Source organism: Cricetulus griseus, chromosome 4 (assembly GCF_003668045.3).
Source record: "Cricetulus griseus strain 17A/GY chromosome 4, alternate assembly CriGri-PICRH-1.0, whole genome shotgun sequence".
Lineage (NCBI taxonomy): Eukaryota > Metazoa > Chordata > Mammalia > Rodentia > Cricetidae > Cricetulus > Cricetulus griseus.
Window position 1 is genome coordinate 1,940,347 of NC_048597.1, and position 22,913 is coordinate 1,963,259.

The 22,913-nt window shown below is 42.0% G+C and overlaps 1 protein-coding gene across 3 annotated transcripts in view; it reads left to right on the plus strand.

The window, feature by feature from the left end:
• Brwd1 (bromodomain and WD repeat domain containing 1) overlaps positions 1–22,913 on the plus strand; it is an 82,403-nt gene that overhangs the window by 35,401 nt on the left and 24,089 nt on the right. For all 3 annotated transcript variants that reach the window (XM_027415685.2, XM_027415683.2, XM_027415684.2), the window contains exons 19-32: positions 1,382–1,565; positions 3,433–3,526; positions 4,864–4,995; positions 6,747–6,838; positions 8,642–8,831; positions 10,403–10,528; positions 10,634–10,741; positions 11,244–11,368; positions 12,120–12,202; positions 14,487–14,598; positions 15,696–15,757; positions 18,570–18,725; positions 18,923–19,043; positions 21,331–21,456. In XM_027415685.2, the coding sequence (XP_027271486.1) occupies positions 1,382–1,565; positions 3,433–3,526; positions 4,864–4,995; positions 6,747–6,838; positions 8,642–8,831; positions 10,403–10,528; positions 10,634–10,741; positions 11,244–11,368; positions 12,120–12,202; positions 14,487–14,598; positions 15,696–15,757; positions 18,570–18,725; positions 18,923–19,043; positions 21,331–21,456 (1,711 nt within the window). The remainder of the gene's footprint in view (positions 1–1,381; positions 1,566–3,432; positions 3,527–4,863; positions 4,996–6,746; positions 6,839–8,641; positions 8,832–10,402; positions 10,529–10,633; positions 10,742–11,243; positions 11,369–12,119; positions 12,203–14,486; positions 14,599–15,695; positions 15,758–18,569; positions 18,726–18,922; positions 19,044–21,330; positions 21,457–22,913) is intronic.

Below are 22,913 nucleotides of genomic sequence, written 5' to 3' on the forward strand. Positions count from 1 at the left end.
CGCCCGGCTAGGCCACATATTGGAACCTACGACTTTTAGCTTGAAGGAGGTTGTCCTGCTTCTAGCTTCTTAGCTGACAGTTCTTTGCCATTAGCTACCTGTCAGGTTCCACCCAGTGGTCTCAGGCATTGACCCTAGCGCTTCATGTGTGTGAAGTTTATCTGTGAATTAGGAATCTATGTTGAGTGCATGCCATGTTACACTGTTGTGCCTGTGCGTGCGTGTGTATGTGTGTGTTTGTGTATTGAGTACTCACGGAGGCCAAAAGCGGGCTGGAGATACAGGTGGTTGTGAGCTGTTTGATACGGGTGCCGGCATCAGAATTTTAGGTTCTTTATAAGAGCAAGTCAAGTGCTCTTAACCACTGAGCCTTCTTTGTGTGCTTTGTGTGTGTGTGTGTATCTGTCTGATTGTTTGCCATTTGTGTTCAAGTTCTTGTGGGGCCAGAAGAGGGTTACTTAGAGCTAGAGTTCAAGTTTGAGCCACCTGACATGGGTGCTGGACAAATACTAAATGCTCTTAACTGCTGGTCCATCTCTAACCCTTTGTGAGAATTAAATAAAAAATATTTATTATTAAAATTATGCTAATTTGTGTGTGTGTGTGAGATAGTAGTGTGTTTGTGCTATGTGTGTGTACCACCTGTATGTGTGGTCCCCTAAAGCCAGAGGTGAGGTGTTTTGACAGCTGCCTGCCTGGTAGCCTAGGTCATAACATTGCTCTAGTGTAACCACCCCAATTTTGGGGCATATATCCTTAAAGGTTTTCCCAAAAGGCAAAATATTTTGAAATAGAACGGAATACATTTGTGTATTTTACAATTTCAGAAAGTCCAGTAAAATTTCAAACTGAAAGTTAACAATGTAAGTAGTCTACATTGGGGTTTTAGTTATATTAAAATTTTTCTTAGAAGTTATTTTTAGTATGTCCTCTTCCTAGTTTGGGGTATGTGTCCTAGTAGGAATGCAGTTTTATGATATTGTCTTAGAGTTTCTATTGCTGTGATGAGACTCCAAGACCATGGCAAATCTTATAAAGGAAAACATGTAATTAGGTGGCTTACGTTTCCAGAGGTTTAGTCCATTCTCTCATCATGGTAGGACATGACAGTATGCAGGCAGGAATTGTGCTGGAGAAGGAGCTGAGAGTCTGACTCTTCACCCGCAAGCAACAGAAGTGAAATGTCTACCACACTGCACATAGCTTGAGCAGCAGAGACCACAAAGCCCACCTGCACAGAGACACACTTCCTCCAACAAAGCCACGCCTCCCAATAGTGCCACTCCCTTTGGGAACCATTTTCTTTCAAACCACCACATGTGTGTTAAGTGAAGAATAATTTTGAAATATTCTGGAAATATTTTCTGATAATTTTCCTTAGGTTTTAGAAGACTGAGTTTAGACATCCAGTCTCCTCCAAACATCGGTCTCCGCCGGAGTGGGCAGGTTGAAGGTGTTCGGCAGATGCATCAGAATGCTCCCCGAAGTCAGATTGCCACAGAGCGAGACCTGCAGGCTTGGAAGCGGAGAGTGGTTGTGCCAGAGGCACCACCAGGCATATTCAGGTCTGTAGAAGAATACATTCTTTTTTTTTTCCAATTTTTTTTTTATTTAATTTTTACAAAATTATAATTTCACATGTCAATCGCTTCTCCCTCCCCCCCCCCAGGAGGATACATTCTTAAACCGTTAGGAGAATGTTGTAATGTGGTTATCTACACAACTTGTGTCCCATATATATAAATCGGGAGTAACCATTTAGTTATATTCCAGTAATGGATTAGCACACCTTTTAATTGGAGAGAATTCTGTATTTAATTTCCCAGCAAAGTTATGCAGTGAACTCTGTCATTGTAGTTTTGTTTGAGCTCTGAAGACGGCCCTTCCCTTCAGGCCTACTTAGAAATAAAGACAGAGTGTCATCTTGAGATGGTTAGCACCTGTTCCTAGAAGTCAAGTGTTAACCTCCTCTGCCTCACGTGAACAGTTGTCCACATAACCAAAGATGGAGCTGTTTCACGTGCTGCACTGCATTCTCAATTGTGAACGATGTTGTAAGCACATACAACATTCAGCATGTTTTCATTGTTGCAGCACCCAGTGATGCTTTGTGGCTAGCTTCATGGTCTCTTCCTTTACTTTGTCCTGGGTACTTCTAAAGGAGGTTGCTTCACATTCTTCATCATGCAGTTGTAAAACACTGGACAGATCCTCAGTTCCTTTTCTTTACCTGAATTTTCTTTTCTTCCTTCAGCTTTAATTCAGACTTGTAAGGAATACTAAACGTGGGTCGGAACAATGGCTCATTGGTTAAGAGCACTAGCTGTTCGTCTAGAGGAATCTGGGTTAGATTCCCAGCGCCCTCATGATGGTTTACAGCCACCTCTATCTTTTAGTTCAGGTGATCAGATGTGGCACACATGCATAAGTATAGGCAGAACACTCATACCCATAGAATAAAAATTAAAAAGCCCTCCTAACCAATTTTTTTTTTTTAATTTTCCTTAGAAATGAGTTTTTCTCCCTTGTACGTTGTTACATAGGCAGCATGGTTGAGACACCAGTCCATGCCTGTGTGCTCTTCAACACCAAGGCAGTTGTTTCAGCAGTGTTCAAATTAGAATCAAGAGACTCTGAGATGACAAATGCTGTTTTTAACCTCATGGTAACATACTCCTTGGTTTGAAATTAACCCGATTCAAATCATCACCTGTACAGTGTTAATGACACGCATGCTGAGAAGTGAATAGCACTGCTATTTTTACTTAATGTGGCGTATAAAACATGGAGTTGAATAACACATAGGAACATGTTGCTTGTAGTTTTATGTACAGAGAGGAAGTGTTATCTTTGAAAGTACGGGAGACATGTGGGGCCACTGAGATGGCGTGTCCTCTTGAATTGGTCCTAACAGGGCCCCTCCAGATTGACTACTTTTGTATTTACTGTGACTAGGCATCACTGAGGTTTTGTTTTTAATAATATTAAAAAGTAAAAAATACATAAAATGTAAAGTTGTAGGCAATTTGATTTGGAATGTGTGTCAGGTAGGACCTGAGCTGTGCAGCCCAAGTGACCTTTTGAGGGGATGCTCTTCTCAGCCTCCAAGTGATGGAGTGAGGCACTGTGCCCAGCTGCGTGTTTCCTTTAAGTTTAGTCATTTCATATGTCCTTTAATGATTTTTTGAATGATGATTTTGTTTTCAAAGAGACAGGTTTCTCTGTAGCTTTGGAGGCTTTCCTGGAACTCAGATTAGAATACTTGGCTGGCCTTGAACTCACAGAGATCCATCTGCCTCTGCCTCCCGAGTGCTGGACTTAAAGGTGTGCACCACCAACGCCCGGTGGGGAACTGAATGATTTTTAAAGCTGTAGTGATTTACTATTTTATATCAGTCTGAGAGCCTCTGTCACCATATATTTAATTTTTAGACGGTTGGAGGATTTTCGCATCGAGAGAGGTGAAGAAGAGAGAAGCCTGTATGTGATGGGGAGGAAGAAGAAGTCTTTCCAGCTGTCACAAAAGGTACCTGGAGTCTGTGTCACGTTTATAAAAGTGCTTTTTGAGATTTATAAAAATGTCAGTAGCTTTCTAGAAGTGTAGTATTGATGCCTTCAGATCTGTGGTTGGGTGTATAAAGCCAACATAGAACCGATAGTTCCTAATACAGGGTTGTGTAGCATTCAAGGATGGATCCCTGTTGATAATGTCTGAGGACAGTACATCAAGATCTCTTCCTGTCATTTCCCATCTGCTGTTTGCTCTCTTTTGAGGCAGCCAACCATCATAGCTTGTACAGCTGCCTGTAGTAGGTCTGTGTGCTCTTGAAGTCCCAGCACTCTCCATCATGCACTTTCTTAGAGGTTAAAATGGCTTCTGCCCCTCGACCCCCAGTTTGGTTGCTGGGATGTTTTTCTCTTTTTGATTGGGGATGGGGGGAGGGGAACTCTGTTCAGCCAAGGATGACCTTAAACTTCTGATAACTTTTTTTTTTTTTTTTTAAAGGTTTATTTTACTGGGTGTGTGTTTGCCTGTGGAGGCTAAAAGGTGCTGATCACCTGGATCAGCTGTAGATCAGGTGGTTGTGAGATGCCTGGCATGGGTGTGGAGGTTAGAAGGTGTTGATCACCTGGACCAGCTGCAGTTGCAGGTGGTGGTTTGTTACCTGACGTGGGTGCTGGGAATCACGCTGTAGTCCTTTGGCAGATGAGTACATGTTCATAGCCGCTGAGCCATCTCTTCAGCCTGAGTTTCTTATACTCTTGCCTCCATCTCCTGTACCTCAGCACTTCATATTTATGACATAAACATTGGAAATACTTGTTAGTGCTTAAAGATTGCTTCCCTAACCATTAGGTATTGAGATTGTGATAATGTTTAGGATTGATAAGTGATTCTAATACATACGTATATAATATATACATTTTATATATATGTATATATATTTTAAGCTTTTAAGAGTTTTAGTTTTTATATTTTTTTTATCACTGCGTAGCCAAAGATACCATGAGCTTCTAATGCTCCTTCCTCTGTCTCTTGGGTGCTGGCCAGGTCTATGGGATGCTGGGGAGTGAACCTTAATGAGGGTTGTACTTGCTAAGTCTGCATTTACCAATTTAGTTACATCCCAGCCTGTGAAATCCTGTTCATTGTGGCTTTATGTCATTCATGGTAACTTACAAGGTAGTATGAAAAAGGTGAGTGTCTATTTAAAGCACTTTAAGGAACTAAAAGTAAAAAATAACTTGGAGTAAATAATAATTGGCAAAATTATTTCTAATCTTTGTCTCCTTCAAAACCATTCATAGTTAACTTCATACAAAGCCCATTTTGTTGATAATGCTTATATTTCTTTGTTTTAGTCAAATTCAGTGGTTTTGGTGTCCCAGTCAAGACCGAGGACTTGTAGGCGTAAATATGCAAATTATGGTAGGAGAGATGCAGGCCGGTGTGACTTGTCTTCTGGGAATGAATCTTCAGGCTCTGTCAGACATGTGAGTATAGAGGGACTTCGTGAAGATCGTCTTACATGGGTTTGTCTAACCCTTGCATGCACAGGTGTGCTTGGTGTTAGGGATTGAACCTAGGCATGGTAGATACAGTAGGTCACCTGGGAGGTTAACTCACAGCACTTGTAAAACCTTTTGATCTTTAAGGGGGTTCTTCCTGGATCGATCTTACTGGCAGGCCTTGCTTGCATTGGGAGTTCTGTCTCCCACATGGTTGGACTTGCAGGCCTGTGCCAACAGAGACTGCTGAGTTTGTTTTAATTCTGTTACTTTTTCTTTTAATACTATTAAGCTAGATGGTGTAGCACCTGCCTTTAATACCAGCAGTCGGGAGGCAGAGGCAGGCGGATCTCTGAATTCGTGGCCAGCCTGGTTTTCAGAGCTAGTTCTAAGACAACTACGGCTGTTAACACAGAGAGGCCCTGTTTTGAACTCCCCCTCAATATTTTTCCATTTGTTTATTTTGTGTGTAGATGTAGGTACAGCATGCCATGGTGTGTTTGTAGAAGTCAGACACACGTGTAGCAGATAGTGCTCTGCTTACAGCATGTGTGTTGTGGGTCCACCTCAGGTCATCAGGCCTAACCGCCAAGCGAGCCTTTATCCCTGAGCCTTTTCACTGGCCATGAATTAATTATCCATGCCGCCCCCCCCCAAAAAAAAGGGTTTCTCTGTGTAGCTCTGGCTGTCCTGGACCTCGGCTCTATAGACCAGGCTGGCCTTGAACTCACAGATCCACCTGCCTCTGCTTCTGCCTGCCAGGTGCTGGGATTAAAGGCGTGCGCCACCACTGCCCGGCTCCTTTTGTCTTTTGTAACATACACTGATGCATTTTCATGTCTTCATATCCTAGGTTGATAGCTCATTTATTTTTTACTGTAGTTCAGTATTCCCTTGTTTGAAGGTAACGTTTTGGTGTTGGAGTTTTGGCAGTTATGCATGCAGACTTGTAATCATCTGTGTGTAAGTTGTTGGGAATATTTTGTTGCCTCAGCAGCTTCTCTAAGTAAAGAGCTGTTGAAATGGAGTAGTAAGAAAAATAATCCTTTTTCAAGATGGGAAAGCATCTAAGTCACTTCTTGAGTCAGGATACATACTGGAAAGGTACAGTGTGGAAAGCAAACATCCTTCAGATAGATATACCATGTACACCTCAAAGTAGCTGGAGTACAAAGCAGAGCCCAGATCACCGACCATCATTACCCTGACTGTGGTCAGTGTCAGCCTCACAGATTCTCTTTGGAAAATACCTTGATTAAAAAATAAGGATTTAGCAGCCAGGCCTGGGACTGGAGAGATGGCTCAGTGGTTAATAGCACTGACTGGTCTTCCAGAGGACTTGGGGTTCAATTCCCATCATCCACGTGGCAGCTCACAGCATCTGTAATTCCAGTTCCAGGAGATCCAACACCCATGGCAAAACACCAATGCGCATAAAGTAAAAATATATAGAAGCCAGTCCTGGAGATGCACACCTGTGATCCCAGGAATGTCAGGGATTCAAGGCTGTTCACTGCTACATAGTGAGTTGGAGGCCACCCTGAACTATGAGATCCCCTCTCAAGAAGCCCCTCATTGGCTTAGTAAAAGTGACTTGCTTTTTAAGTTTTACCAAGTTACGCTTCTACTAATGATTGGCGTTTCTTGGGTATCCTGGTCTTGTTGGGATGGATGACTCAGCACTTTGATGACCAGTAACCTATAGGATCAAAATATCCTCTACCCTCACAATGCAGGAAACGTCCTGTGATCCGAGTGGAGGGTCTTGCTCTTCAGAAGACGACGAGTGGAGGAGTGACAGGAGTGAGACTGACAGCGAAAGCTCCAGGTATCTCTCTGTGGTGACCTCATAAGATTTGGTCCTGGCCTTGGATCCCAGGTGTCTGTCTCTGTGGTGACCTCATAAGATTTGGTCCTGGCCTTGGATCCCAGGTGTCTGTCTCTGTTGTGACCTCCTCATAAGAATTCAGCCATTGCTTTGTAAAATGAGTATTCCAAGTGTGCTTTCAACCTCATGTACTTAATTGTTAAATGTTTTAAATGTCTTTAATTAAGATCCTACTTTCGGGCTGCTTAAGAGCACTGACTGCTCATCCAGAGGTCCTGAGTTCAATTCCCAGAAACCACATGGTGGCTCACAACCATCTGTAATGAGATCTGGTGCCCTTTTCTGGCCTGCAGACAGAACATGTATGCATAATAAGTAAATGAATGAATACAATTTTAAAAAAAAGATCCAAGTTTCAGTATGATTTTAAGCCTTCATTTTTCTCATATGGCTTTCATCTACACAAACTCTGTAGCCATGCCCAGAAGTTTTCTCCATGTTCGCAGTGCACAGATCATCTAGCCTCTGTTGTCTCTGTGTGGTGCTCTCTGCCTCATTTCTTGCCCTTTGTGCTGTTGTGACTTGGGATGCTAGTAGTGCCCTAGAGTACAAAAACATGCATTATTCCTTTAAGAATTTTCTTTGTTTGTGTTCTCCCCGGGAGAGTGGGGGGATTTCTTTGAATTGTGGAGCACCTCTTTCAGCACTAGGGAGGCAGAGGCATTGGATGGATCTCTTGAGTTTGAGGTCAGCCTGGTCTACAAACCCAGTTCCAGGACAGCCAGGGCTGCTAAACAAAGAAACCCTGTCTTAGAGAAAAACAAAAACTGATTACATTGTGAAACTCTTGAGAGGTGCAGCTGAGCCCTCATCCATCCCATGCTGTGTCATGAAACTTGTATTACAGGCCTCCTTTCCTCTGATTTGCATAACTCAGGGTGTAGCTATTGCTAACCTTTTGCTGCACTCCTAGCCTGTCAAGAGAGGGTCAGCCTCTTGGAAGAGTCAATCACTTTCTCTTTGGGATTGAATTGCTTCCCTTGGGTTCACTTGATGCTGTCTCCATTAGTGGGTTGTGATGCAAGGTGGAATTCATGAATCCACCAGCGTCTTGGAGGTGCTGGGGCTCTTAGGGTTCTCTGTGTAATGTTTTTAGTAACTATGCTTATGGTAGGCTGTAGACTGTAGACCTGACTTCCATCATCTCTCATTTGGAGGGTACTTGATAAAAGTAAAGGGCTGGGCATGTAGCTCTGATGGTAGAGTAATTGCCTGGCATGAACAAGGCCATGGGTTAAATCCCTGATGCCACAAAAACCCAGGAGTTAGCCTGGGTTGTCTTTAAACAAAAGCATTCCATGTGCTAACCTTCCCATCATTGAATCAACCTTCCTTCCTTCCTATTTTATGTGACTGAATGTTTTGCCTGAATGTATGTCTTTGTACACATGCTGTCTGTAGCCTAAGGAGGTCAGAAGATGGCATTAGGTCCCCTGGAACTGAGGTCCCTGACAGTGGTGAGCCACTATGTAGGTGCTGGGAATTGTACCCTAGTCCTGGAATAGCATCCGGTGGAGCCGTCTTTGTAGGCCTGGTGAAGATTTCTTTCTCTGTCTTTGCTGTGCTCTGTGGTCTTGGTCTTTGCTGGTGCTGTGAGCAGGGTGTTCAAGTTAAACAAACGTAGGCTCTTCATTTTCCTCCCTCCAAGCTTACCCCTTACTCCCTCAGGGTTCTGCTGTGAGCTTGCTGTTAATACATTCTGGTCCTGTGCAGCTTGCAACTTACAACATTCTATTCTTGCAGCGACTCTTCATCTCGATACTCTGATTGGACAGCTGACACAGGAATCAACTTGCAGCCTCCTTTAAGGACGTCTTGTCGCCGTCGAGTAACCCGATTTTGTAGTAGTTCAGAGGATGAAATGTCTACAGAGAACATATCTCCTCCAAAGAGAAGGCGGAAAAGAAAGAAAGAAAGCAAGCCTAAAAGGGAGGTAAGAAAAATAAACCTTGAAAAATATGCGTGCCTCTACTTTTATGCAGTGTTGTTTTCTACATTTAGGTTTTTTGTTTGTTTGCATTTCTTGTCTTTTTCTGTAGTCTTTTTTTTTCTCTTGGTGCTGGGATTAAACCCAGACCCTCACACTGGGGTAATCTCTGAATGTAACGATGCACTAGGTACCCTGCTTGTTAAACCTTACTGTAGCCATCAAACACTTCTCCATTGCTTCCCTGCTCTGGCCTGGCTCGTTCAACTTTTCTTGAGTTTTATTTTTTTTAAAAAATGTTTTTTTTAAGGTTTTCCCTTTTTGTAATTGTTGATGTCTTGGGATCTGTTGTGAAGGAGTGGAGAGAAATGTGCTGGAAGAAGTAAGGTCTGCTGTTGTGAGTAGTGTTACTGTAGCATATGACAGTAGTAATGTCCTAGGACAGTAGTAATGCTTTATTTCTTTAGTTCATGCCCAGTAGCTACTTTCTCATGCCAGTGTCATTATTTAAAGATGTCAGGCTTTTTTTTTTTTTCCTGTGTAACAGATTCCCTGTCAGGCAATTTTTTTTTTTTTTTTTCATACTTAGGGGAGGCGAGATCTTTTTTTTAATTCTTTAATTACTACTCATATTTACATATCCACCCCCCCATTCCCTCACCCTCCCATCCTCCCATGTTCCCCCCCAACTCCTCCCCGGGGATAGTGAGGCCTTCTATGGGGGCTATCAGGCATTTTAACGAGTATTTCTCATTTCTTATTTTGGTGGGTCAGGCATGTAGAATCCCATTTTGGTATTCATAAAACCTATCTCCAAATACTTAACACAAAAGATGATTCCTAATTATTGTTACCAGGCTGTTCAGATGCAGAGTGCAGTCTGAGCAGAAAGAGTGGTTCGTGCCGAGAAGATGCTGAGTGGGGCCCAGGCATGAGCGAGTCCTAGGCTGTGCCTTGTAGTTGACGTTTTTCTGTCTTGTCTGCTTCCACTGGACCAGTTTCTCTCCCACCCACTGGGACCCTGCAGCCATGAAAGAACACTCTAAGGCTTAATATTAAAGTGTAATTGCTTGGCTAATGGCTCGGACCCATTACTGGCTAGCTCTCTCTTATAAATTAATCCATTTCTGTTAATCTGTGTATTGCCACGAGGCTGTGGCTTATTGGTAATGCTCTAGCATGTTACTCCTTTGGCAGATAATGGTGTCTCTCTGACTCTGCCTTCTTTCTCTGTGTTTAGATTTCCCGCCTAGCTATAGTTCTGCATGGTCATTGGTTAAAACAGCTTTATCCATCAACCAGTAAAAGCAACACATTGACAGCATACAGAAGGACCTCCCATATCAGTGCCTAGAAGACGTAGAGTGGGACATAAGGGCATGGTGGCTGAGGGGCCCTAGGCTGGGTTTAGGTAGCTCCACAGTGACTTTAGAAGCTGTAGGTAAGTGGAGGGTTAGAGCCAGGCACATTTCATCATTTTTAAGCAGTAAATGACTCTGAATAGTGAAGTATTTGTTTGCCAATTAAATAGCATTTGTTGCCCTTTTCCACCAATCTTCATTGTCTTCTCTTGGTAGAGTTTGCGAAGGATGACTCCACCAGAGCTTGCAAATACGGAACATTTGTATGAGTTTCACCCTCCTGTTTGGATAACCGACACTACACTTAGGAAGTCTCCTTTTGTTCCTCAGATGGGTGATGAGGTGAGAACACAAACCTTCAAGAGTGTGCATATGAAAGTAAAGCTCTTGCTGCTCAGAGACTTCCTAGTAAAAAACAAAACTAAACAAAACCACTTCTTTTTGTAGGTAATCTACTTTCGTCAGGGTCATGAAGCATACATTGAAGCTGTCAGAAGAAATAACATTTATGAACTAAACCCTAATAAGGAGCCATGGAGGAAAATGGATCTCAGGGTAGGTCAGTTAGAGTCTAGTGCATAGTTAAACTGTTAATGCAGAAGACAGATGTATGATTCAGTGGATGAGAGAGCTTACTGCCTCGCTTGAGGGTCTGAGTTCAGTCCCTGTGTCCCACATGGTTGAATGAGAGAGCCTACTCCTATGGTATCGCTTTGACCTTTACATGGGTGCCTTGTCACATTCGTGTACACAAACAGAAATGCAAATGAAATTGAAAGTACAAGTCAGTAAATTGCCAGATTATTAACTGGTTACCTTGTACTGATCCTGAACCACTCAGACTATCAGTGAGTATACTGCTGACCTGAGCGTGTGAGGTGGGTGTCTGTCCTCTGGGGAGTGGGAAGGATGATGACAGTCAATGGCAAGTTACACTTAGGCGTCTGGATCCCAGCTTGGGAGCTGGCTAGTCTAGCAGTAGTAATTAGAGACTTGTGGTTGTGATAAATTGCCCTTAAAAAAAGAAAAGAAAATTCTAAATAAATGTCTATTACAGGATCAAGAGTTGGTCAAAATAGTTGGAATAAGATATGAGGTTGGACCACCTACCCTTTGTTGCCTCAAGCTAGCATTTATAGATCCAGCAACTGGCAGACTTACAGATAAATCTTTCTCCATTAGGTATGTATTGCATGTCTGGGGAATTACTTATCTTGCTGATCAGTAGGCCTTCCCTTTTAGCTGCTTCATGCATGTCAGGCACTGTGGTCAGGTCTGCCAGGCAGCAGTAAGGCAGGGAGTCTGCTACTGGGTGGTTTTCACAATGCTCACACAGGCAGAGGGTTAGAGCTTATGCAGGAGATTGGTCACATGGGACTGTTCGATGTGCTGATTCAAGTTGTGCTGTTTGGAGACTCACTAAACCTGGAACTCAACATTTGGTTGATGGCCAGTCAGCAGCCTCTAGGAGCCTGCCTATTTCTGCCTTTGTGATGGTAGGGTTATGGGCATATGGCACACCTGGCTTACATGCAGGCACTGGCAGTCAGTTCTGACATTGCCCTGAAAGCACCTGCTGACTGAGCGAGCCATCTCTAGCACGCACCCCCCCCCCCCTTCTGAAAGTGTGGGTAGACAGGCCTGGGAAGATGGCTCAGCTAGAGAGTCAGAGTTCCACCATGCTGAGCAGAAAGAGACAGGTGGAAGCCTTGGTGCATACCAGCCAGTGAGTCCAGCCTGCTTGCTGAGCTGTAGACCAGTGGCAGAGCCTCTTGGCAGAATAGGTGGGTGGCATTTGGGGATGACACTCAGGGTTGACCTCTGCACTCCACCCTTGCGTGTGCACATATCCATAGGAATCTGGGATGACACAATGCCAGTGCCTTTTGAATATTGTTGCTTTCCACTGTGGTAATCTTTAATTTTCTTTTAGATACCATGATATGCCAGACGTTATCGACTTTCTTGTGTTGCGTCAGTTTTATGACGAAGCAAGACAGAGAAACTGGCAGCCTTGTAAGTCTGTCCTTATTGAGTTGTATATAGTCTTAAAAACCATTGATCTGCTCTTGGATGTAGCACTTTTAATTATTGTTTATACAAATACTTTCTTGAAGCATATAAGTGACCTTTAAATATATTGGTTTAGTACTTGTGCTAATTGGTACCTCTTCCATGTAGACTTTTTAGCCATGCAGTATTGCTTATGGTGTGCATGTTTGGAAATTGCCGTTTTGTTATTTATTATTGTTGTTGTTGTTTTGGAGATAGAGTCTTACTGTGGAGCCCTGGCTGGCCTGGAACTCACAGATCTACTTGGCTTTGCTTCTAATTCCTCCTGAGTACTGTGATTGAATGTACATGGCACCACACTTGTCTGTCTATAATTATCTTTAATGTAGTATTCGGATAAGTTACACTTTTTATATGAATTAAAATGACGGTATTCAGCCTGTGGGTCACGACCTCTTTGGGGCCAGATGACCCTGTCCCAAACATTGCACATGAAATAGTCACATTATGCTTCATTTTTTTCTCCCTGAGACGGGGTTTCTCTGTGTAGCCTTGGTTGTCCTGGAACTCGCTCAGTAGACTGGGCTGGCCTCGAACCCACCTGCCTCTGCCTCCTGAGTGCTGGGATTAAAGGTCCCGCCACCACTGCCCAGCCACATTGCAATTCTTAACAGTAGCAGAATTACAGTTGAGAAGTAACAAAGAAAATAATTTTATGGTTGGAGGTCACTACAACATGAGAAACTGTATTAAAGGTTCGTGTAATTAGGAATGTTGAGAACCACTTGTTTAAACATCTGATGGTTTAAAAAACAATTGCAGGGCTGGGCATTGGTGGTGGATGCCTTTAATCCCACCACTCTGGGGACATAGGCAAGTGGGTCTCTTAGAGAGGCTGGAAAGCTGCTCAGCCACTAAGAAGACACTTGTTCAGTTCCAAGTACCCATGTCAGACAGCTAGTTCATGACTGCCTGTGCCTCTGCGCCAAGGGGTTTGACACCCTTCTTTCCACTGGGCACTGTATGCATGTTATACGTGTTTCCCTCTCCACCCTGTTTTAAAAACATCATAAAGATGGAAACATTTGGATTAGCAAGATGGCTGGGTGGGTAAACGTGCTTCCCCTGTTCCTAGTCAAGACTTATGTTTTGTTTTCCTTTGTAATCTAGTGGTTTTGTTTTGTTTACAGTCCAAATGTATAGAGGAAGTTGATTGATACCATTTTTACACTGAGCCATTATGTTTTTATTTATTTATTTTTAAAAACTTAGTTTTTGAGACAGGGTCTCACTGTGGCCCTGGCTGGCCTGGAATACTGTAGACCAGGCTGGCTTTGAACTCACAGAGGGATCAGACAGATGGATGGGTGACTTTTTTTGCTGTTTGGGAAATGCTGTGTTAGTTTACAGTATGTAGATATCAGAGATGAAATGGCTGCTATCCACTGAAGTCAAGTCAGATTTCACTGTTGTAGGATACATTTAATCTTTATAGTCTAGAACCACTACTGCAAGTTAAAACCTTAATATTTAGTTATTGTGTGTGTGGGGTGCTGGGCTCAGCTAGGCCACAGAGCTGGACTCCTTGGACAGATTTGTAGAGGATCCCTCTGCAAAAGCCCTTTAGAAAGTTCTGTTGAATTCATATGATAGTGGGCTTGATTAGTGGCTATGTAGTTCTTTTAGATGATAATAAATCTTTAATTCTTGTATTTTCAGACCTGATTTTTAATTTTTTCTTTTAAAATTTATTTTGTGCATTTAAGAGTGTATGTGGTCAGAGCATCCTGTGTGGCTCATGTGAAGGTCAGGAATTGGAATGGCTGTTGCTCTTCCCTCTGGCACGGGCCCTTGGCAACTGAACTTAGGCAGGCAGTTAGGCATGATGGCCAGTGCCTTCATCCATCAACCCATCCCACTGGCTCCAGACCCTATTGCTCATGCGAATTTTTAAGGACTTAGAACATACTTTTATGTTACATTTTGTAGTGACAGCTGAAATCATAAGATTAATCATAGCTGCTATAATTTTTGTGCAATTTTTTGAATGTTTCATAACACTTCTTGAGTATTTTAGTGTTGTGTACACATTAGAGAATGCCAGTCTCTCCTTTTCCTCAAATGCTGGCTGAACACAGGGCCTTCACACCCACTGTGATCCACCATAACCCTGGGGAGTTTGAGTTTTCTTAAACTTTGTTTTTGGTCTCTGTTGTTTGTGTATTATGGCATTTCATATGCAATGCTAGCAGATGGCGTGCCTCACACTTGATCATTTCTCTTACAGGTGACAGATTTCGATCTATTATTGATGATGCTTGGTGGTTTGGCACTGTGTTGAGTCAAGAACCGTATCAACCACAGTATCCCGACAGTCATTTCCAGTGTTATGCTGTTAGGTTTGTATACAGAGACAAGTTGTTTACTCTTGTAGATCTCCACGTGACTGTCATGCATCAGGTCCACTGTATTCTACACCGTTGAGTCAGAATGTCTCTGAGACTGTAACATGCATACCTGTTGTTTGCTGTTGTCTAATACTCTTGAGTCAGTGACAGCTCAGCATTGATACTGTATGACTAAATACATTCAGAAAAACCTTCATCTTTCTATTATTTGGCTATAGGATGAAAAAGTCTCATTCAAGCTTAACACTGTCTGGGTGTTCTTCCCTTCCTCTGAGTTCTGATGTTTTTGTAACGCTTGCAAATATTTTTTTAATTAATCATTTATTTTATGTGTGTGGATATTTTGCCTGCATGCACCATATATATATATGCCTGATACCCCTGGAGGCCAGAAAAGGGAGTCAGATACTTTGGAATTGGAGTTACAGGTAGTGGTGAGCTGCTGTGTGGGTGCTGGGAATTGAACATTTGTTCTCCGGAAAGAACAGCCAGTGTCCCTAAAGAGCCATCTCTTTAGCCCCATGTATAAGCTTTTGCACTTTTTTTTTTGTGTGTGTGTGTGGGTTTTTTTTTTTTTTTTTTTTTTTTTTTTTTTTTTTTTTTTTTTTTTTTTTTTTTTTTTGAGATAGTCTGTTGATGTTTCCTGGCTATGCTAAAACCTGCTGTGTAGACCAGGCTGGTCCTCAAACTCAAAGAGATTTGCCTGCCTCTGCCTCCCAAGTGCTGAGATTAAAGATGTATACCACCATACCTGGCTGTACTTTCCCTCCCTCCCTCCCTCCCTCTTTCTTTCTTTCTTTGTTTGGGTTTTTTGAGATATGGTTTCTGTGTGTAACAGCTCTGGCTGTCCTTGAATCCCTTTTGTAGACCAAGCTGGTCTCAAGCTCGGAGACTGACCTGCCCCTGCCTCGAGTGTTGGGACTAAAGGTGTGTGCTACAACCACCTGGCCTTTCTCAGTTTTTTAATGTTGGGAATGTAATTCCTGTGATATGGCTAATTTTGATATTCCTCTTGTAATTGATATCTTACTATTCTGTAGTTTGTTTTTGGGAAAGCTAACAAGTGTTTCCTGTTCTTTGTTAAACAGGTGGGATAATACTGAAATTGAAAAGCTTAGCCCATGGGACATGGAACCAATTCCTGACAATGGTATTTATTTGTCATAAATCACAGTTTTTTTTCTCTTGTTTATGCACATAGTAGATGGCATATAAGGTAGTCATCAATCTCATTATCAGGGAAGGGCATTTCTAAGGTAGCCTCTCCACTATTGCTTAGATTGTTAGTTGGTATCATCCGTGTAGATCTCTGGACATTTCCCTAGTGCCAGATTTCTCTCTAAACCTATAATGGCTCCCTCTATTAGGGTATCTTTTCTTTCTCTCCTCTATCTTCCCCTGACTCAATCTTCCTGCCCCCTCATGTCCTCCTGTTCCCTCCTCTTCTCCCCTTCTCTTTCTCCTAACACCCCTCCCCCACCCCCCGTGCTCCCAATTTGCTCAGGAGATCTTGTCCCTTTCCCCTTCTCCAGGGGACCATGTATGTCTCTCTTAGGGTCCTCCTTGTTTACTAGCTTCTCTGGCAGTGTGGATTGTAGGCTGGTAATCCTTACTCTATGTCTAAAATCCACATATGAGTGAGTACATACCATCTTTGTCTTTTTGTGACTGGATTACCTTACTCAGGATGTTTTTTTTCTCTAGTTCCACCATTTGCCTGCGAATTTCAGGATTCCATACCCCCCACCCCCTTAGTACTCCATTGTGTAAATGTACCACATTTTCTTTATCTATTCTTCAGTTGAGGGGCATCTAGGTTGCTTCCCGGTTCCGGCTATTACAAATAATGCTGCTATGAACATCGTTGAACAGATGTCCTTGTTGTATGAATGTGCTTCTTTTGGGTATATGCCTAAGAGTGGAATTGCTGGATCTTGTGATAGACTCATTCCCATTTTCCTGAGGAGTCGCCATACTGATTTCCAAAGTGGCTGTATGAGTTGGCACTCCCACCAGCAGTGGAGAAGTGTTCCCCTTTCTCCACATCCTCTCCACAAACTGGTGTGGGTGTTTTTGATTTTAGCCATTCTGACAGGAGTGTCTCAGTTGTTTTGAGTTGCATTTCTCTGATGGCTAAGGATATTGAGCACTTTAAGTGTCTTTCAGCCATTTTAGATTCCTCTATTGAGAATTGTCTATTTAGTTCTGAATGCTACTTTTTAATTGGATTATGTGGCGCTTTGGAGACTAGCTTCTTAAGTTCTTTGTATATTTTGGAAATCAGCCCTCTGTCAGATGTGGGGTTGGTGAAGATCTTTTCCTATTCTGTGGGCTGCTGTTTTGTCTGTTGACTGTGTCCTTAGCCGTACAGAAGCTTCTCAGTTTCAGGAGGTCCCATTTATTGTTGATCTCAGTGTCTCCTAGGGGTGTTATGTTCAGGAAGTGGTCTTCAGTACCAATTTGTTCAAGGGTACCTTTTACTTTCTCTTCTAAGAGGTTAAGTGTGACTGGATTCATGTTGTGGTTTTGATTCATTTGGACTTACGGTTTGTGCATGGCGATAGATACGGATCTATCTGCAGTCTTCTACATTCGAGCATGGAGTTAGGTTGGCACTCTTTGTTGAAGATACTTTCTTTTTTCCATTGTATAATTTTAGCTTCTTTGTCAAAAATCAGGTGTTCGTAGGTGTTTATAATAAACTGCCTCCGTAAGTTCCTTTATTGTATGGGGTTGTTTTGGCTATCCTGGGTCTTTTGTTTCTCCATATAAAGTTGAGAATTGTTCTTTCAAGGTCTGTGAAGAATTGTGTTGGTATTTTGATGGGGATTGCATTGAATCTGTAGATTGCTTTTGGCAAGATTGCCATTTTTACTATGTTGATCCTACCTATCCAAGAGCATGGGAGATCTTTCCATTTTCTGGTATCTTCTTTAATTTCTTTCTTTAAAGACTCAAAGTTTTTTGTCATACAGGTCTTTCACCTGTTTGGTTAGCATTACCCCAAGACATTTCATGTTGTTTGTGGCAATTGTAAAGGGTGATGTTTCTTTGATTTCTTTCTCAGCCCATTTATCATCTGTATGTAGTAGGGCTACTGATTTTTTTTTTTTTTTCTATAGGAGTTCCCTGGTAGAGTTTTTCGGGTCACTTATGTAAACTATCGTATCATCTACAAATAGTGAAAGTTTGACTTCTTTTCCAAGTTGTATCCCATTTGTCTCCTTTTGTTGTCATATTGCTCTAGCTAGAACTTCCAAGTAGAATATGGAAGAGCTTTGGAGAGAGTGGACAGCAGCGTTGTCTTGTTCCTGATTTTAGAGGAATTGTGTTGAGTTTCTCTCCATTTAGTTTGATGTTGGCTGTTGGTTAACTGTATTTTGCCTTTGTTATGTTCAAGTATATTCCTGTTATCCCTGATCCCTCTAGGACCTTTATTATGAAGGGGTGTTGGATTTTGTCAAAGGCTTTTTCAGCATCTAGTGAGATGATCATGTGGTTTTTCTTTCTCAGTTTGTTTACATGGTGGATAACATTGATTTTTGTATGTTGAACCATCCCTGCATCCCTGAGATGAAGCCTACTTGATCATGGTGGATGATTTGTGTTCTTGGATTCGATTTGCCATTATTTTATTGAATATTTTTGCATCAATGTTCATGAGGGACATTGGTCTGTAGGAACTTTACATTTTGAAGGAATAGACTGAAGCCATGAAAAGATGGTCTCTATTCAGACTTTTCCAGGGTCATAATTTGTTTTTATGTTTCAATTCAGGCAATTTTGTAGTTTCAGTGAATAACTTAGAATGTTGAAGAGTTGGTGTCTTCTGCTTGTAGAGATAGTTTATAGTTTAGTTCATGGTTTTTCTAACTTAACTTGTGTTTGTTGTGTACGTTGGGTGGTAAAGGTTGATTCTCCCCCATATTGCTTTTTAATTTTTTTTTAAATGGAATTCATAGTTGATCCACCAGAAGAATTGGGAGCAAGTATCTCTGTCACTTCAGATGAGCTAGAGAAATTGCTCTACAAACCACAGGATGGCGAATGGGGCCAGAAGTCGAGAGATGAGGAGTGTGAACGCATCATCGGTGGCATAGATCAGCTTTTAAACCTTGGTAAGTTTCGTCAGGCTCAAAGCTTTATTTTTAAGATTTATGTAAAAGAACTTAAAACATTTAATTTAGGTTATGTTCTTTATTTAATTCCTCTGTTTTGTCGTTAAATGAAGCTCTCGGGAATGCTTTTATAAGAAAATATTTTCTATAGGTAATGAACTTTGTTTAAAAGCTTATAATTCTGTCTTCTCTCACAGATATAGCAGCAGCTTTTGCAGGCCCAGTGGATCTGTGTACATATCCAAAATACTGCACTGTGGTGGCTTATCCAACTGATCTTTACACAATTCGAATGAGACTTGTTAATCGATTTTACAGGTTAGTAGAGCACCCCTTTCAAAATACCATGAAGAGCTCTTTGTCACGGTTACCAGCAAAAGCCATGTGTGCAGGTTGCTTATGGTTAAAGTTTTGGGTGCTGGTGAATATAATTTCCCGTTTGGTGCTTGTTATGTCTTTGGGTAGGTGTTGGGTAGTCAGTCAGTCATGACCAAGCTTCATTCCTCTGTGAGAGAGTGAGTGTATGTCTTAGAAATTGCATTAACTAGATACTGTTTATTGTGTGTCATTCTTTTCAATGAATGCATTACTAGAACTTTCTTTTTTCTAAGCGTCATTTTATTTATGTGTCTATGAGTGCCTACATGTCCATGTGTACACAGGTTTTCCTTGGAGGCCAGAAGTGGGACTTTGTCTCCTTGGAGAGCTGTTTTTAAAGGTGGTTGTCATCCTTCAAATGTGGGTGCTGGAACTGAATTCCAGTCCTCTGCAAGAGCAGCAAGTGCTCTTAACCATTGAACTTTCTCTGTATTACAGTTAATAAAGTTCATTAATAATCATGAGCTAACAATGGAAAAGGCTCATGAAAATATCCATTTTTATGATAATGTAGGTAGAGATTTAGGTACATACTCCTGTGTGGTGTAAAATGTGTTTTGGAATAAATGAAAGTGATCCTAAATCCTTAAGAGTGCTTATCTTGAGGTAGCTACACCTAGGCTGGGTTGAACTTTGCCTCCCTTTCTTGGAGTTAACTACTAATTGCCACATTTCCTCTCTCTTCTTTTGGGGGGGGGGGGTTCGAGACAGGGTTTCTCTGTGGTTTTGGAGGCTGTCCTGGAACTAGCTCTTGTAGACCAGGCTGGTCTCGAACTCAGAGATCCACCTGCCTCTGCCTCCCGAGTGCTGGGATTAAAGGCATGCGCCACCACTGCCTGGCAATTGCCACATTTTCATTTTAATTTTTGTGCATTGGTGTGAGGGTGTCAGGTCTTCTAGGATTGGAGTTACAGACCGTTGTGAGCTGCCATGTGGGTGCTGGAAATGGAACCTAGGTCTTCTGGAAGAGCAGCCAGTGCTCTTAACTGTTCCAGCCCCAGCTGCTACATTTAAAAGTAAATGTCATGAGTTAGTAATTGGACTTGTTATTCTGAGGAAAGCTTATTTCCCAGGAATACCAACTTTTTGTTGTTGGCTTTTAGATCATTGTTAATTTAAAATCACTTCTTTGTGATTGATGGCATTTCATTTTTTATAGTTCCATTGATGAAATTACTGTGGAACATAATTACTATTCCACAGTGATAGTTTGTATATCTAGTTATGTGTTTGAACTAGAAACCAGTTTGTAATGAAACTGACTCATTAAACGTACGTGTGTGTGTGTGTGTGTGTGTGTGTGTGTGTGTGTGTGTGTGTGTGTGTGTGTGGTGGTGGTGGTGTAACATGAATTCTAATTGGTCTTAATAATAAAAATACAGAGCCATGTATAGGGGTAAATGCTGAAAGGTCAGAGAGGCAGAGCAGCCAGACACTAGTTTTCACCTCTACCAGTGCTCAGACCAAAGGGGTGAGTGATCCTGTCCCTTAGTTCTCAGAATGAACACAGTGAACGTCTGTCTGTCTCCTCCACATTATAGTCCTCTCCCTACTCAGCCATATCCCTCCCTGTCTCCACCTCCCTAGTGCTGGGATTACAGGTGTGGTGTGGGCCACCGAAGCCTGGCTTCTATGGCTAACTGGTGGCTGGCTCTGCACACTCCTCTCCAGGCAAACTTTCTTAGAGCACCAAGTATCTCCACAGGGGGTTGTGGTCTGTGCATGTGTGAGATGCCCAGGGTGTTACTCCCTTGACACCCCATTGTCTATGGATCTGGATCAGCCGACTGCCCAGTGAGCTCTTTACCTCTTAGTGGTGGAGTTAAAGGCACTCTTTATGCTCACGGTATTTTCACATGGGGGCTGTACAGTATAATCAGGTCTTCATGGTTGTACAGCAAGCAAGCCGTTGTACCTATGGAACCATCTTCCGGGTCCCATTTGCTGGGCTTTAACAGCTTCAAATGCAGTGATAGCATGGTGGAAAGGAAAGGCAATGTATTTTAGAGAGGGAAGGAGGTGGAGAGAGAGGAGGGAAGAGACTAAGATTTACGTTGTTTACTGCATTAGAAATTGTAATGACTGGCTGAGTTGAGATCATTAGAAGATTATTTATTACAATCTTTCATTAACGTTATCTTGAAGATATGTCTCATTCATTGAATAGGCTAACTTCAGGTTTTGATTATTTTCATTTTTTAAGTAATAAGTTAATTTTCTTTTCAAGGCGATTATCTGCATTGATTTGGGAAGTCCGATATATAGAGCATAATGCAAGAACATTTAACGAACCTGAAAGTGTAATTGCAAGATCAGCTAAAAAAATAACGGACCAGCTTCTGAAATTTATTAAGTAAGTGATTCCAGGTGTGGTAGAAAAGTGACTTTCAACATAATGTGCTTTAATAGCCTCATAGCCTCTCATTTTTAGTGCCTGAATTCTTCCCATCTGATTGTTTTACTTGAGGCAATATTCCTTTGTGCATACTCATGATTATAATTTAGTAAAGTGTAGTGAGAGATCCCAACACCTGTACCGATGACCAAGGAATGTGACCAATTCAACTTTATGTTTGTTTTTTTTTTAAAGATTTATTTATTATGTATACACTGTTCTGCCTGCAATGTGTGCCTGCAGGCCAGAAGAGGGCACCAGATCTCATTGCAGATGGTTGTGAGCCACCATGTGATTGTTGGGAATTGAACCCAGGACCTCAAGAAGAGCAGCTAATGCTCTTACACGCTGAGCTGTCTCTCCAGGCCCCCCCCCCCAGTTTTAGTTTTAGTTTATAATATTTCATTAAGTGTGTTGGTATTTTGTCTGGTTGTATATATGTGCTCTTATTGCTTGCATGCCTGGTGCCCGTTGAGGCCAGAAGAGGGTGTGGGTCTCCATGTGACTAGAGTTGGAGATGGTTGTTACCTTGGGAAGAACTGCCAGTGCTCCTAACAACTGAGAAATCTCTCCATTCCCCACTTTTATAAATTTAAAAATTTGTAGTAATTAAAACAGTTTTTTGTATGTGAGTGTTTTATCTATGTGTATATTTATGAATCATGTGTGTGCCTGGTGTCTGATGACATCAGCAGAGTTGAGGACATTGGATCCCTTGGATTTGGAGTTGGAGATGGTTGTGAGTCTACTCTGTGGGTGCTGAAATGGAACCCAGTTCCTCTGCACCAGCAGTCAGCTCTCTTAGCTGAGGAGCCAGTTACCTGTGAACATTCTGTTTAACTATGATATACTTGTAAAGTGTTCAATAACTAGCATGGATACAGTATGTCAAGGTACAAAGTTTATTAGTTTGTTCGCCAGTGTCCTTGTGTTTCAGGATCAAATCTAGACGGATTGCTGTATTTCGTTAACTTTGTTGTCTTAATCTCTCTTCTTAAATTTTTCTTTATCATTTTTTTGAATGCTGGTCACTTATTTTTGTAGACTGTAGGTTTTCTAGGCATCTTTTAATGACTAGGTTGGATTGTAATCCCCCGCCCCCCGAGACAGGGTTTCTCTGTGTAGCTTTGGAACCTATCCTGGCACTCGTTCTGGAGACCAGGCTGGCCTTGAACTCACAGAGATCCACCTGCCTCTGCTTCCTGAGTGCTGGGATTAAAGGCGTGCGCCAACAACGCTTGGCTGTAATCCATTTTTAATTGTACTCTATGAAAGCAGACATGTATAAATACTCTGTACATTTGCCTTCCTTGCAAATTTATTTGGAATTCTGTGAAAACTGACATGGGAATTGAGATCTGAGTTCCTCCCTCACAGGCTTTAGAGATGCTGTTCGTTGTGTGTGGGCAGGTAAC